This window comes from Megascapheus bottae, chromosome 1 (genome assembly GCF_031878675.1).
Source record: "Megascapheus bottae isolate mThoBot1 chromosome 1, mThoBot2.hap1, whole genome shotgun sequence".
NCBI classification, from domain to species: Eukaryota; Metazoa; Chordata; class Mammalia; order Rodentia; family Geomyidae; genus Megascapheus; species Megascapheus bottae.
The window spans coordinates 43,054,706-43,071,432 of record NC_143509.1 but is presented as its reverse complement, the minus strand read 5'-3'; the positions used below and the strand labels follow the sequence as shown (position 1 = coordinate 43,071,432).

The following is a 16,727-nucleotide window of genomic DNA, read 5'->3' as shown; positions in this document are numbered from 1 at the left end:
ATTAACTAGCCAAATGCTGGAAGCAGCAACGTGCCTCAAATTGTAGAGCGCTAACCTCAAGCAGAAGCGCTTAGGGACAGTGCCCAGGCCTTGAGTTCAAACCCCATGTATGCCAACGGGGTTGAGCTGTCCTAGCAAAGAGTACCTTGACCTCCAGGACTCAGCTAGTCTGGGGAACAAGGGACCAAGAAGAGGAGGAAGAAGAGATGTCACATCCTAAATAGAGCCATTTTGGACCTGCTCTTTCAAAATTAATCAGAGCTGGGAGAGCAAGAGAAATAAGTTAGTAAGCTTGTCTATCTAATGTACATTCCTATCTAGCTTCTAACTGAATAGGAATTTAAATTCTTGCCTTTGTTATCTGTCATTTGTATTTATAGTCAGTCTTAGACTCTGGACAGTTAGCTTTAGCATCTTCCTGGGTCCCCTATATATACTCTATAATCCAGCCATCTCCCATTGGACCTTTAATCATTCCAAGCTAGTCCTAGTTTCTGACTGGTTATTCTTAACCAGTCTACCATGCTCTCCCCTACCTATTTGCCAGATGTCAGAAATAACTGGGGACTTCTTCCACCAACTACAGAACTGCCTGGAACACAGGAGATAGGAACTAGCCAAGTCATCCAATTTTTAATCTTCTGCCTGAACCCTTCTGCCATCACATGGCCTCTAATAATTTTTCTTATATTGCTCAGCTCCTGCCTTGTAAGATTTCTTTCAGATTCTATCCACAGACACATACGTGTGTTTACCACCAAGGAACAGATCCTGCTGCCTTCACCTAGACTGGACAACAATACCTTCTACCCTAATGTCAATGCCCCTTGCCAGCCGGAAGTAGCCAAAGAGAATCATCACCCATTTATAACTATCAAAAGCCTGGAATGTTGTCTGTCCAGGAGAGCAGCCCTTCCTCCCTCTTCACCCGCTTGAAACCAGTCATCACGTGATTATCAATCACCTGATTGTGAATCAGCAAAGGACCCCAAACTCTGAGGTCACTTCTTCATCCACTGAGATCTGGTCCTGAGCCACCTGGTCATGTCTCCATCAGACAGTGAGAGGTTCCCCAAGCTCTGAGATCACTTCCACATCTTCTGTGACCCTGCCTCCTGCCTTTCTCTATATAATCCAGCTCAACGTGAGTTCTCTCTTCTTTTTTCCTTTTTCTCTTCCTCCCCTCTGTCTCTGTGTCTCCATCTTGTGTGGGCCTGCAGTTTGTTCTCCCCCCAATAATCTTTTCTGCCTGAACCATGTGGCAGTTTTCGTTTCCTTTCCAGCGAACCTTACACTAATGTTAATGCTTTATTATCCCTTACTGGCCATTTTTTATGATGTACAAGAAAAAAATAATCTCAGCTAGGAAAATTATGCTCTCGTGACATATCTGTTCATCTACTTCCTTCCCCTAAGCACCTTCTGTGGCTTATTTTGTCTGACTTCAAGAGAACTAGGAAAGAGAATTTTCTTTTTTCTCAACATTCATTGATACGAAGAGTCCGCGGGAACAGATTAAGTGCTTGGAAGAGGATGTTATGGAGAAGAAAAGCAGCAGTGGAAGCAGCTAAAGGGAAGCAAACCCCAGTTAATGATCAGATCTTAGGAGAGGTGCAAAGCTGTCAGTGTCACGGTTTTCCCTTGCACCCAATCACTGACTATTAACAGCAGCCTGGCTGCTTCTCTGGTTCCCAGGAATTCTAAGTCTGATTTCTCTTGTTCTTGTCCTGTTCTTCCTTGTAGCAGTAAGTGGAGGATGGATCAGAGAAGGAAGCCTTCGTCATGCACCAGCCTTTCTCTACCTTCCTCCCCTTAGTTCTTTGTGTACTTGGTGATGTTAACCTTAAATTACCACAAGCCATACCTTGAGCCTGAGGTTTTGAATAATACAAGTGTTAAGTAGCTCACACTCTTGAGAAGAGACTGTTTTGAGGGAATAGTCCACCTATGGTCTAAATGGGCCAGCAAACATAACTGGCAAAACAATTTGGAGCCGAGACAAAAATGTTCGATCACTGGAGCAGGGCTAATGGCGTCTTCATACTTTAGAGGCATTCTGGCATATAATTGTCCTTGAAAATGATCAGAATGGCTACGATTACTTTATTTTTTTATTGTAATTAGTAAAAGGGTTACATGATATTTGCCAGATAGAAGGTGTATTAATTCACATACATTGATTATACGATTACTTTCAAGTGGCACAGGCACTTTTAAAATGTTGCTCTTAGTTTTGTTTTTCAGATAAAAGTGTGTGCATGAACAGGGAGAGTAAGGGAAGTAGGGAAATAAGGTGCCTTATAATCAAATTCAGATAGATTTTAAGCACAGTTTCATTGCTGACAAATTTTAACGTGTGTGTGTGTGTGTGTGTGTGTGTGTGTGTGTGTGTGTGAGAGAGAGAGAGAGAGATAGAGAGAGAGAGAGAGAGATAGAGAGAGAGAGAGAGAGAGAGAGAGAGAGAGAGAGAGAGAGAGAGAGAGAGAGAGAGAGAGGAGAGAGAGCGCAGAGACAGAGAGTAACTAGTGCTGGCCATTAAACCAAATGCCTTGGGCATCCAGACAAGTGTTCCTACACTGAGACAGATTGCATTCTCCCTTCCCTTTTTCTCCTCATTTGTCTATATCCACTGTTTGCCTTGTCTTGAGTTTCAAAGGCAATATGGACCTACATGAACAGAATGGACAGAGTGATGAGCAGAACCTTGGGAAAGGGACAGTAATATAACAGCTCTGTAGGATGTTACATGTTGTTTCTAGAAATCATTTTCGTTAATCAATATTCAATAAGATATGCTGAAGTAAATAAAGCTAACCAGATCTCATTATTGTGGGCTTCCTCAGAGTATTTACCCCAAATACTAGTGTAATGCATAATTTCCGAAATAGAGTTGACTTTGGAAAAAAATTACTTTTTGCTTACAACATCTTACAGTGTTTTGAAGAGATACTGCTTTCGGCACATAGAATAAATCAAAAGAAAAAAAAACTTGAAAATGTTCACTTAAGACTCAAAACATAGAATTTAAGGGGTATAGGATAAGTAAGTCAAGAAATTAAAACTAAACCAGGTAAGTACTTCAAAAGCTCAAGTTTGATTAGGACTGCAGAAACTACAAGCATTTGTACAACTACTTAAGGATAATAAAAATAATTAAAGAAACTGCAAGCAAGTGAAACATGAAATATTTTTAAGTTGTCTCCGTATCCTTGAGCAAGATAAACTTAAATTCCTTCAAAAAGGTATTTTAATTTTTTCCTTTTACTTTAGATCAATGATATGACACAGGTCTTATATGTCTATGTAGGTCTAATCTTTGGCTGAGAGTTTTAATGTATATATTTTTTTTGCCAGTCCTGGGCCTTGAACTCAGGGCCTGAACATTGTCCTTGGGCTTTCCTCAAAGCTAGGACTCTACCACTTGAGTCATAGCACCACTTCCAGCTTTTTCTATAGATGTGGTTCCAAGGAATTGAACCCAGGTCTTCGTGCATGCTAAACAAACATCCTACTACTAGGCCAAACTCCTGGCCCAGGATGATAGTTTAAAAAGATGTGGTGGGGATTGGAAGTTTGGTACAAGTGGTAGAAGCCTAGCAATGACAAAGACCTGAGTTCAAATCTCAGTACTACCACTAAAAAAATTAAATAAAGAAACCTTGGTATAGTTACTTTTCTAATATGTCCACAAAGCAGTGCTAATTTTCCTCATTGGTAATATCTTTTAATCATTAACATATAGAGGTCGAGTTTAAAGGCTATATTTTCCACATGGAACTCAATAATTGAAATACTTTGACTGAAAAGTAATACAGCCCACACACATCTAAAATTTTTTTTGAGCTGACATTAAGTTAAAAAAAAAGGTTGGGCTAAGACTCAAATGGTATAATTTCTTAGAAAAGCTAACTCACAATCCACCAAAATATACACCAGGAAACCAATATTCTAAAGGGGAAGTGGAAGTGGATGTTGATAAATAAAGAGAAAAGGGGAAAGGAAAATGCAACTGTAAGTCGGTGCATAGCCTGAAAAATTAAGAAAAGGGAAGGGATGGGGTTGGAAAGGATGAGGAGAATGATAAAATGGGGAAAAATAATAAAGATGCATTGTATTTATAAACTGCTTTGTTGAGTGGAGTTCCTTTGTACAACTAAAGATAATTTTTTTTTTTTTTTTTTGGCCCCGGCCCCGCTCGCTCCGGCCCGGTCAGCTCTCGCTTGCTCCTGGCTCTGCTCGCTCTGGCCCCGTCTCGCTCTGGCCCCGCTCGCTCCGGCCTCGCCCCGCTCGCTCCGGCCACCACTCGGTTGGGCTCCGCTTGCTTGCTTTCGCTCTCTGTCGCTTGTTGCAGTCTCGTCTCTGCCACTTCCGGCTTGGTTGTGTATGTGGAATACCAAGGAATCGAACCCGAGTCTTTGTGCATGCTAGGCAAGCACTTTAACCGCTAGGCCAAACTCCCGGGCCCTAAAGATAATTTTTTTTAAAGAAAAGATTGGGCTAGAGGCATAGCTCACATGGTAGAGTTCCTGCCTAGCAAGTGTGAGACCCTGAGTTCAAACTCCAAGCCACCAAATCTACAAATATAAAATAATTGTTAATGTAGACCAAAGTGCTTAATTTGTTCTGATTAGAATCCTCGTGTTTATAGAGAAAAATCTTTGAAAAGTTTTGGTGAATGACTGGGAGAGATCAATCTAGGTAGGAATAATCTATTTTTCTGGAAAGTTCCATCCAGACCAGACTGTAGGGTTCTTGGGTTAGTGGGATCTTGTTGCCTTCTATATTGTGGCCTCATAGATCCCTAGTCCATAGTTCAAAATCCTGTGGCGAATTCTCCCACACATATCTCACCAGGAGAGATGATAGAAATACTGTACAGTTATTCCAAATTGTGATTCTGGAAGGATTAAAATATCAAGTTCTACTTATAGACCATGATGCTTGTTATTTCAGCTGAGTGGATTTAGGTTCTATCAGGTGAAAGACAGCTGAAATTAAAACATGAAAATGACAACTTGTCAGTGTTTGTGCCCTCTAATATTTTTTCTTATTGCTCAGCCCCTGTCTTGTCAGATTTCTTTCAGATTCTATCCAAGGACACATATATGTGTACACCAACAAGAAACAGTTGCTGCTTGCTGCCTTCTACCCCTAATGTCAATGCCCCTTATGAGCAGGAAGTAGCCAGAGAATCATCACCCATTTATAACTATCAAAAGCCTGGAATGTTATGTTTGCCCCTTTATCTTCACCAACCTAAAACCAGTAATCACTGGATTGTCAATCACCTGGTTATGAGTCAACAAATGACCCCAGACTCTAAAGTCACTTCCTGATCCACTGAGATCCCATCCTGAACCTCCCTGATCATGTCTCCATCAGACAGTGAGAAGTTCCCCAGGCTGTGGGATCACTTCCACATCTGCTGTGGACCTGCCTCCTGCCTTTCCCTATACAATCTAGCTCAATATGAGTTCCTTCCTCTTTTTCTTTTTCTCTCTTCCTTCCCCTGTCTCTGCGTGTCTCCATCTTATGTGGACTTGCCGTTTGCTCTCCCTTCCCATTGCCCCCTAAGAAAATTCTTCTCTGCCTAAATCATGAGGCAGGTTTCTTTTCCTTTCTGGCAAACCTTATAGTCAGGATATTTGTGTAGGAGAATAACATGGAAGGCCTCACATGCTAAGCTAAAGTTTGGTGTTATTCTATTGTACTATTTCCTGAACTGGAATATGATTCATACCTGTTCTGAGGAAATCAGTGAAGGACTCCTGCCTTATCCCCCCAGGTCCAGCAAAACACCAGGTACACATGAACAGGCTTGACAACATGCCTGTTTGAAGCCAGGTTCTAAAAGGTCTGTGCCTCTTGCTGGCAATAAACCATCTTCATCTGTTGACAACTGAGTCCAGCCTGTTTCTTTTCTGTTCTCCCTTTACCTCCTAACAATAAATTCTCTCATATTTCTGGTAACCACAAGGCCTCATGCATACCAGACAAGCATTCTACCACTTGAGTCACACCACTAGTTATTTTCTTTTGTGTTTTACTTTTGAGATAGGATATCATTTAACTTGGCAAGGGCTAGCCTTGGAATTTGAGATTTTTCTGCCTCTGTCTCCTGAGTAGTTGGAATTAAAGACATATACCACCATGTCTAGTTCTAACTAATATTATTTACATATGTACACTAATAAAACCATGTATAAGGCCCTTAGGGCTAATAGCTCATATTATAAAATTAAAATTAAAATGAATCAACATATTCTTTATAAATAAGACAACACAATCAGTGTGTAATACTAATTCACTGTGGTGGACAAATTCTTTGTTATTGTTGAAGCAGGATCACCAATGTGTGTGTGTGTGTGTGTGTGTGTGTGTGTGTGCACTCGCACCCCAATTCTTAACTCAGGGCCTGGGCACTATCCTTGAGTTTTTTTTTGTCTTTTTTTTTTTTTTTGCCAAAGGCTACAACTCCATTTCTGGCTTTTTTTTTTTTTTTTAATTAGAGATGAATCTCCTGTCCAGGCTGGCTTTGAACAGGGAAACTCATAGCTCAGCTTCCTGAGTAGCTAGGATTACAAGTGTGAGCCACTGACTCCCAACTCCTTCCTTCCTCCCTCCCTCCTTCCCCCCCTCCCTCCCTCCTTCCTTCCTTCCATCCTTCCTTCCTTCCTCTTCTTTTTTTTTTTTTTTTTGCCAGTCCTGGGCTTGAGCTCAGGGCCTGAGCACTGTCCTTGGACTTTCTCAAGGCTAGAGCTCTACCACTTGAGCCTCAGCACCACTTCCGGCTTTTTGCTATGTATGTGGTACCGAGGAATCGAACCCAGGTCTTCGTGCATGCTAGGCAAGCACTTTAACCACTAGGCCAAACTCCCGGCCTCCTTCCTCTTCTTATTCCTCCTCCTCCTCCTCCTCCTCCTCCTCCTCTTCCTCTTTCTCCTCTTTCTAGTAAGTAGCTAGTATTTGAACATCTATCTGTTTTTATTTTTGGCCAATTTGATAGTGCATCCTCATGTAAAGTGGTTTAACTTATTTTATTTTATTTTAATTTTGTCAGTTATGGGAGTTTGGACTCTGGGCCTGGGTGCTGTCCCTGAGCTCTTCAGCTCAAAGCTACTGCCCTACCCCTGGAGCCACAGCCTCACTTCCCATTTTCTAGTGGTTAACTGGAGATAAGAGTCTCACTCTTACTGTCTTTAGTGCCTGGGCTGGCTTTGAACCTCAATCCTCAAATCTCAGCCTTCTGAGTAGCTAGGATTATAGGCATGAACCACTACATCCAATGGTTTAAAACTCCCCCTCTCCTTTTTAAAAGAAGTTCTTCATTTCATATTTACTGCCCTTGAAGTAAAGTTATGAAAAAAATAGCAAGAAAAGTTGTTGTGAGGCCAGGAGTGTAACCTAATGGTAAGAGTGCTGGCCGAGCATACATAAAGTCCTGGGTTCAATTCCTCAGTACCACATACACAGAAAAAAGCTGGAAATTGAGCTATGGCTCCAGTGCCAGAGTGTTAACCTTGAGCAAAAGCTCAGGGATGGTGCCTAGGCCCTGAGTTCAAGCCTTAGGACTAACAAAAAGAAAAGAAAAATAAAAAGAATAAAAAAGAAAAGTTGTTGCCACAAAAGTGGAAGGTATGTGATATTTTCCTTCATAATGTGAATGTGTACTCTGACGTGTGGCTATACTATTGTGCACCGAATAAAACCCCAGCTTCTCTATTGAAAATGTGGTAATACTTTGGGCTGCATAACATGCTTTAATGTCATTTTTGGTCTTATATGACAGTGTTGATATCCTATATGTTCTTGCTTGATCCCAGACAGAATTTGCTTGACAGAAGGGCATTATTCTTTTCAATATATCATTTGGAAATTGTCTTATTCTCTGAAAATGCGTTTTATTGAAAATAACTAAGCTTCAAGAGAACTTTGGTCTTTACAACTGAAAGAGTATTCAGTGTAAGTGCTAAGCACGTGTGGGGTGATCATTCCTATTTAGTATGAATTTTTTTGGTGTGGAGCTTAGACTCAGGGCCTGAGTGCTGTCCCTTTAGCTTCTTTGGTAGTGTTTTGCTACCACTTGAGCCACAGCTCCAGTTCCTGATATGAACTCATGATAAGATGCTGAGAGGCTTTACAGAAAAGCATTTGTCTTATTGATGAACGGATCATCATTCATGTGATTGTGCATCCAGGCACCTAAATACTAAACATCTATACCTCTTGTTCAAATTCATCAACCCACGCTGCTAATTTTACCTCTTACATTCCTCTTGAATCCATTTATTTCTCCATCTTTCCACCACAATCCTAGTCCAAACAACAATCAGCTGATTCTTCTTAACTGAACTCTTTTCTCACATTCTCGTTGTCTGTATTTTTTTTTTCAGTCTGCAAGTCACAGTATAGTTTTCACAGTGTCAAGTCTGATTTCTGAAAGTGTACTCAAATCATCCTTTGATTGGTTGGTTGCTTTGCTCTTATTCCACGGAACTGTAACATGGTCTTCAAGGTCTTGGGTGATGTCCACTTCCTTCTACTAGCTGGATTTTATTGCTTCTCTCCTTGGATTACCTTTTTCTCTGTCCATCTCTAAAGTCTTCACTTAACTCCTTTTTTTTTCAGTTGGGGCACATACTTTCATTTTCTAAACTTATAATGGCTATCGTTTAAATTTTTGCTTGAGGTATATTTGGGACTCGGCTTGTTTTAGTTCCATTGTCTCTCCAATAAATATTGAATGAATTGCCTCTAGTACATTTTACAAAAGTAATATTAAATACATGCAATTCTACATTGTAGTATAGATTCTGTAGATTCTTGAAGGTTGGGAAATATGACTTTCTCCCCTAAAAAGCCCCCACATGTCAACACTAACATAACAGATGTTGAAAAATTAAAAGAAACAAGAGTGGCATGTAAGGCCTCCAATAAAGAATAGAGGTTCACTCAATAGAGTAGTCTTTATGGTGATGTGGAAGGGTGAGATGAAACAAAAATAATATGATGAATATCTTGGGGAGTCTCATTGCCAGGTATAAAGAGAGATGCGGGGCCGGGAGTTTGGCCTAGTGGTAGAGTGCTTGCCTAGCATGCACAAAGACCAGGGTTCGATTCCTCGGTACCACAAACATAGAAAAAAGCCGGAAGTGGTGCTGTGGTTCAAGCGGTAGAGTTCTAGCCTTGAGAAAGTCCAAGGACAGTGCTCAGGCCCTGAGCTCAGTCCCCAGGGCAGGCCAATAAATAAATAAATAAATAAATAAATAAATAAATAAATAAAAATAAAAAAGAGATGAGCTTGCATACCCTTTCTAAGCCTCTTGCCACTTTCACAATTGGGATCCTGGCAGTTTATTATCTAGAATCGAGGCAGCATAACACTATGTGGGATTAAGGTGAGAAAGGAGCTTTCCGTGCAGCATCAGCGGGGAGAGATGACCAGCGAGGAAACACAGCAGATCAGATACGGGGCAGGCGCCCGACCACAGCTCTTCCTCAGCAAAAGCAGGCTGCGATGACCTTCACATTTTCTGCCACGTGAACGGTGGGGCACGGTAGGCCAGCCCTACAGCACGGAGCCCCAGGCCGCCCTCCAGGTGGCCAGCCCATCGGGACCCTGGACTACGGAGAAGGTTCCAGACCCGCTAGCTGGGGAGAATGGAAAGCGCGGTGGAAAGCAGAGCGGCCCATACCCCTCCCCTCCCGGGCGCCCGCGTGGCTTCTGGGAAATGTAGTCCTTGGCGGACTTGCAGGACTCGGGGCTTGCTACGTCGAAAACTACGATTCCCTTCGGTCTTGCGAAAGCTTTGCGCAGCGCGCATGCGCGGTATGATAGCCGATGCCACTATAAAGGCTTGTTTTGCTCCGGTGCTGATGCTCCTGAGCGGGCTCGAGTGGCCGGTGCTCCTCTCTGGGAGTCGGGGCACAGGTAAGATGACTGCGCTCGTCTTTTCCCTGCCGTGCCCTTCAGGTGTCATAGAAGTCACCCCGTTTTGTTTCTTCGGGACGGGGTGGGCTGTGGCCGAGAGATACAAGCAGTTCGGGGGACGCGGGGGAACAGGGAAGCGAGGCCTGGCCCCCACTCCACCTTGCCCCACTCCCTCCTCGGGCCGCGGCCGGCCGGCTAGAGGTGGGATTCTCGCCCGGTGGGTGGGGCAGGTAGGGATGGAGTGAGGGGGTCGGCGCCGGCTGCGCTCGGGCCGTGGCCGCCAGGGGGCGCCGCGCCCGCGGTCGTGGGGGTGGGTCGCAATTGCCTGCCCGGGCCAGGCCTGGACTGGCGTGGGAACGCCCCAAGGCCAGGGCCCCCCGGGCCTGGGCCCCCCGGGCGAGGCGCACCGGGGGAAAGCGCCTCCCTTGAAGGGTGTGGGCTCCTGTGTTAGCCCGGGATCCGAGATGGCCTTGCGAGCCACTCGGAAGTAAGTCGTTCCATCGTTTTTGCAAACCGGTAAATGGAGGTACGTGACATAAGCACGCACTGCACACCCGTGGCGGAGCGGGGAAGGAAGCCCCGACCCCCGGACCGGCATCCAATACCCTTTCCCTGTCCTGTCGCACCTGGCTGCGCATTGCTTTGTAATTAATTGTGCAGGTCTTGGGGTACTGTACCGAGGTGGGAGGCTGGAGGCGGATGGACGAGTGAAGGGGAAACTTTAAGGAAGGAATGGATAGGTATAGGAAGGTGTCTGGTGTCAGTGAAAAGTAAGGGAGCCGGGAGACACAAGTGGAATGCGGGGGGTGGGGAGGGCTCGTAAATCTATCCTTTTAGCTTCCCTACTTCCTCCTGCCCCCAGTGTCAAAGCCTGGGGCCAGGTTCCCGAGGTACTGGAAAGCCACCGTGGAATGTATGCTGGTAAGTCTGAGCTAGTTCTCTAATCTCCTCCCCCATGCGTTTTAATCTGTCTTATTTGGGGCAAATAATGTCTAACTTTTTATCACTGGTAAGTAAATTCTTGGTACAAAACTCAGCTGACCAAGTGATCTATGGAATTTGAGGATCTGGACACTTCTTTGGGGTTTCCTCCGGTTTTATTCTTCTACTGACTTTGGTAGGCAGATGCTCTACCACTTGAGTTGTATCCACAGCCCAAGTAAATATTAATCATTTAAAAGACAACATCAAATCTAAGGGGAAGCACAAGAAAATAGGGAAACACAAATAATATCTCCTCCACCACCCTCCCTCAAAAATCTGGCTTAATGGTCCTTCCTTAGTTGCTGCAGAGTGCGGTATTTTTTTTTTTTTTCTGACCTCAATCTGTCCAGCTACCTAGTGCTTAGCTGACCTCCAGTGGGGTGCCTTGTTTATATCCTTGAGATGGTGGCCTCCTTATGTCTAATGTTACTACATGGTGCTTATTCAGGCCTGCATACTCTCCTGGTTGTTCTGTTTTCAAGGAAATTAAGGGATGAGGGTGTTCAAGATGGAAAACTGTTCCCCATGCTCTTCATATGTTTAATAATTGATCTCTTAGGATACAGTAGTTTAGGATAGACCCCTTACAAGAGGCTGCTGACATCCCTGCTTTGTCCTACCAGCCACAGTAGACCCCAAACAGAAGTTTCTTCTGTTTTAATAGGGAAGTTGCTGCCATTCTGCTCATAGGTTTGACAGTTTCTTCATCATCTTCGACATAAAGTGACTTAAAGAATATAGCTTTCATGGGTTCTTGGATAAATGGGATGCTTATTCTTCTTGAAGTGGAGTTTGGGATTGTGAATGGGTTACTTTAGCCTTCTCTCCTCCCCACCCTGTCCTGGGTAGCACCAATCTTTCTCTTCCCAGTAATGATCAAGGCCTGGGAACCTCTGGAGGAGAAGACTGGGCTTCTGTGGTTGAATAACAAGTAGAGCTCCTCTGATCTGCAGCTTCAGCTCAACATTGGGGACACTGGCAGATGCCAGATCTGTTTATAGTTTAGCCCTAATGAGGTCTCAGTGACGTGGTCGCTGTGCTCTTGCTTAGTAAGCCGATGTTCTTTTTGCTGCACACTGTCATTGAGCAAGGTGATTTTCATTTTAAAGATAAATAACTTAGCTGTATCAGCTATGAGTATTGGAACTAGAATTGTGAAAGGTGAGAAATCCTTATTTAGATGTTTAGTATTTTTCTCCTTTTTCTGATATATTAAAAAAATGAGTAATAGGTGTCAGAATTTTGTGTTGCAGGAGTCTTATCATAACTAAGTCATATCATAACTGAGTCACATCATAACTAAGTCATATAACTAAGAATTTATGATGTCCAAAGGGCAGTGCAGTTACAGTTTAATTTTTCCTGAGGCGGCTATGCAAGGTGGTTCCCCATCTTGTATCTAGGAAGTTGAGGACCTTATGAGGAAGAGTTGGGGAATGTTTGAGAGGCATGACATCAGAATTGAGACTTTTTGGTTAAAATTAGCCAGTCAGGCTTGATTTTTAATAACAGTTTTAGGAAGGAAAGGGAAAGGAGAGAGAAGAGGAAGGGGAGAAAAGAAAGAAGGGGGTAGGAGAAAGAGAGAAGAAGAAGGGAAGGAAGAAAGGGGAAGAAAAGGCTGGGGGGGTGTTTGAGTGCTTTCCTAGCATGTTCAAGGCCCTGGGTTTGATCCCTAGTAATATAAACAACAAATCATGGAAATTGTAAAAACAAAATAAAACAAAAGCTTTATTGAGGTAGCATTTAGGATCATAAAATTTACCTTTAAGGTTTACAAGTTCAAGTGTTGTTGATTCTTTTTTTTTTTTTTTTTTTTGGTCGGCTGTGGGACTTGAACTCTGGGCCTACGCATTGACCCCGAGCTCTTCAGCTCAAGGCTATCATCCTACCCCTTGAGCCACAGTGCCACTTCCAGTTTTCTAGTGATTAATTGGAGATAAGAGTCTCACAGACTTAAATGCCTGTGCTGACTTTGAGCCTCTAATCCTCAAATCTCAGCCTCCTGAGTATCTAGGATTACAGGTGTGAGCCACCATGCCCGGCTTGTTGTTGGTTTATTTAATATATTAACAGAATTATGTGTCTGTCACCCCTTTCTACTTCTAAAATATAATGGGAATCTAAACTTATCTTACAGTTTTTCATTTTCTTTATGCAACTTCATGAAGATTCAGCTAATCATAAAAATGCAAAGATGAAATATACCATTGGTAGGATAAGTTCTGTGTTTATACTTAGTAAAATTTGATAGGAGAAAATATGTCTGCTGTAAAATTGTAGTGTGTATAATCTTTCAAACAAACTGAAATTGTTTTAATTCAGTCTTTTAAAAAAATCTAAATGGGGGCTGGGAGTTTGGCCTAGTGGTAGAGTGCTTGCCTAGCATGCACGAAGACTCGGTACCACATACATAGAAAAAAGCCAGAAATGGTGCTGAGGATCAAGTGGTAGAGCTCTAGCCTTGAGAAAGTCCAGGGACAGTGCTCAGGCCCTGAGCTCAAGCCCAGGTCTAGCAAAAAAGAAAATCTAAATGTGGCTTGGAGCATGGCCTAGTGATAGAGTGCTTACCTCGCATGCATGAAGCCCTGGATTCATTTCCTTGGTACCACATATGCAGAAAAAACTGGAAGTGGTGCAGTGGCTCAAGTAGTAGAGCTATAGCCTTGAGAAAGCCCAAGGACAGTGCCCGGGCCCTGAGTTCAAACCCCAGGACTGGCAAAAAAAAAAAAAAATCTAAATGTGCTGGGTGCCAGCGGTTCATGCCTGTAATCCTAGTTACTCAGGAGGCTGAGATCTGAGGATTGCTGTTCAAAGCTAACCTGGACAAGAAAGTCTATGAGACTCTTTTCTTCAATTAACTGCCAGAAAACTAGAAGTGGCACTGTGACTCAAGTGGTAGAGCACTAGCCTTGAACACAAAGAGGCACAGGGACAGTGCTCAGGCCCTGAGTTCAAGCTCCATAACTGATTAAAAAAAATTTAAATGCTCTTTGCATTGGGTTTGCTATTCATTTAGAGTATTCATTTACTACTAATAATTTTTTTTCTATTTTTTTGCCTTGGAGTTGGGAGAAAGTTTCCTTGATGTTATTATATTGACTTTTTTTTCTTTAAAAAGTAAAAATATTTCTAGCAAATATTTAGAAAAAAATTTTATAACTATAATGGTAGCATTAATATTTTCAGTGATTAAGCATAGTTGAGAAAATGTGTGTTTTATTTAAAGGATTTCTTATTACTATACATTAGTTGTATGGGGGGTTCATTGTGACATTTCTAAATATGCATTACTGAGGACCCCACCAACCTCACCCTGTCACTCTTATTTCTTCTACCTCCTCCTTAAAACAATTTGAAGTATCTGTTTTTGAATTTTTAATTTTAGGAATTCTGAAGTGAAAATAGTCTATACTCTACTGGGTAAAGATGAAGGATATTGACATAGGAAAAGAATACATCATCCCCAGTCCCGGGTACAGAAGTGCTCCTGTCAGGGAGAGGAGCAGCACTTCCGGGCAGCACCGAGAACAAGAGGGATCCACGTTCAAGAGAACACGACAGGTAGGTGTTTCCTTTCCTCAGAGTCTTTTTCTGTCCGGTTGTATTAGACCACACTTTCTTTCTTCATCTGATCCCATAGTTTAAAATATTGCTTTAGGTCACTGTTAAGAAGTTATGGTTACTGGAGACTGTAGAGTCGCACACTACAGTAGAGTAGAACATATGTGTGTAGCATGCTCAAGGACTGGCTTCCATTTGTGTCCTCATAAGAAATAATTTGTAGTTATTTTTAAACACCCAATAAAATGGAAGAGAGGTAGTCTTCAACCTCTCACTTGCTTCTCTGTTAGGATTCTCATTTTCATTTACTTCATGTTGATTTTTTCAAAAAGCACTTGCTGAAGAGGAGACAGTGTGTGGATGTATCATAGTCATTCAGTTTACTCATGTATTCCAAGTCAGTTTCCTTCTGTAACTGTGACTTATTTGAAGAGATTTGCTCAGATTTCTGAAGGTGATTGTTATAAGATAATCAGTAAATATTTTACATGAACGGAAAGTGTGTTTTTGTTGTTGTTGTTTTGTTTTGCTATCCTAGGATTTGAACTCAGAGTCTTGTGCTAGTATTGTTTGCCACATCTCTAGCCTCATAACCTTCGTAATCTGTTTCCTCCAATAGAAATAGTGTTAGTGAACTAGAAGACTTCATCCTCCACAGGAAAAACATACCTTTTAAACAAGAGCTATATAATGTGTGATTGCTGTTCTTAATGTACTATGTTATTTCTCATCTCTTTTGTTGTCTCTTGGTTATTCTCATATTATTACAGTATCTTACCTTATTATCTGGTATATTATATATGTTTATTTGAAACAATCAGTGTATGTGTGTGGCAAATATAGTTGTAACCCTTCTATTAATTACAATTTAAAAAATTAGAAAAACAATTTTTTTTTCCCTATCTCTTACAGCTGCTCTTGCACCTCAGTGGTAGCTTGGCCCTGGGTCTAGTTGCATGTTTTCTCCTGAATTGTAAAAGTAACTACTAAGACAAAGTAACAATGTCTGGTTTTAGGAAGCTGAGACATATGTTTGTGTACTTGCTATGTAAAAACTTAAAATTTGAGAAAGACTTGCAGTTGACACTATTACTTTCTTAGCTGGGTATTGCCTGTTCCTCTTTAGCACATTAAAACTTTGGCTTTTTGTTTTTCAGTATGAGGTTTGCACTCAAGGCCTTATACTTCTTGGACAGTTACTCTTACCACTTGAACGCCATCTCTAGCCCAAAGCACTGACTTTGTGTTCTTTTTTTTTTTTTTCTAAACCAGTCCTCAGGCTTGAACTATGGGCCTGAGTGAGCATTGTCCTTGGGCTTTCTCAAGTCTAGAGCCCTACCACTTGAGCCACAGCACCATTTCTGGCTTTTTCTATGTATGTGGTACCAAGGAATCGAACCTGGTCTTCGTGTATGCTAGGCAAGCACTCTACCACTAGGCCAAACTCCTGGCCCTGACTTTGTGTTCTTACTAATAGATATTCTCTGTTTCCTGCTGTGTATTATAGAACTCCTTTGCATTCAACCTTAGCTTCAGAGAAACAGTTTCAGTGAACTCAGTGTCAAATATCTGGTGACAGTTCTGTAACTTCTTTGTGTCTTTTTGTCTAGACCTTATGTTAATTAAGCATCTATTCAATATATTCTAAGTGCTGGACAAAACAATGTAAATGTGGCAGTTAAGTCTGGAAAAGTCACTAAGCTAACACTGGAGTAGTGTTTTAGGTTTTTGTTTTTGTTTTTTCAGTCATGGAGCTGAACTCTGGGGCCTGCGCTGTCCCTGAGCTCTTCAGGTCAAGTCTGCCGCCCTACCCCTGAGCCTGGGCATTGCCCTTGAGCTCTTCAGCTCAAGGCTACTGCCCTACCTCGGGAGCCTCAGCCCCACTTCCTGTTTTCTAGTGGCTAAGTGGAGATAAGAGTCTCATGGACTTTAGTTCCCTGGGCTGACTTCATGATCCTCAGATCTCAGCCTCCTGAGTAGCTAGGATTACAGGAGTGAGCTGCCTTGCCCAGCTCTAGTTTTTTTTTTGTTGTTGTTGTTGTTTGTTTGTTTTTTGCCAGTCCTGGGGCTTGAATTCAGGGCATGAGCATTGTTGTTGGGATTTCTCAAGGCTAAACTCTACCATTTGAGCCACATGTATGTGGAATTGAACCCAGGTCTTCATGCATGCTAGGCAAGCACTCTACCACGAGGCCAAACTCCTGGTCCTGGAGGAGGGTTTTGAGTAGTAATTAGGTGGTGAGGCTTTTAG

The 16,727-nt window shown here is 42.3% G+C and overlaps 1 protein-coding gene across 5 annotated transcripts in view; it reads left to right on the top strand.

The window, feature by feature from the left end:
* The first annotated feature begins 9,848 nt into the window (after positions 1-9,848).
* Abcc5 (ATP binding cassette subfamily C member 5) overlaps positions 9,849-16,727 on the top strand; it is an 83,906-nt gene continuing 77,027 nt past the window's right edge. For 4 of the 5 annotated variants that reach the window (XM_090342940.1, XM_090342957.1, XM_090342965.1 and 1 more), the window contains exons 1-2: positions 9,849-9,931; positions 14,301-14,476. In XM_090342940.1, the coding sequence (XP_090199066.1) occupies positions 14,342-14,476 (135 nt within the window). In that variant the 5' untranslated portion in view covers positions 9,849-9,931; positions 14,301-14,341. Of the gene's footprint in view, positions 9,932-10,376; positions 10,458-14,300; positions 14,477-16,727 lie in introns of those variants that run through there. The other variant, XM_090342949.1, reaches the window with a different exon arrangement.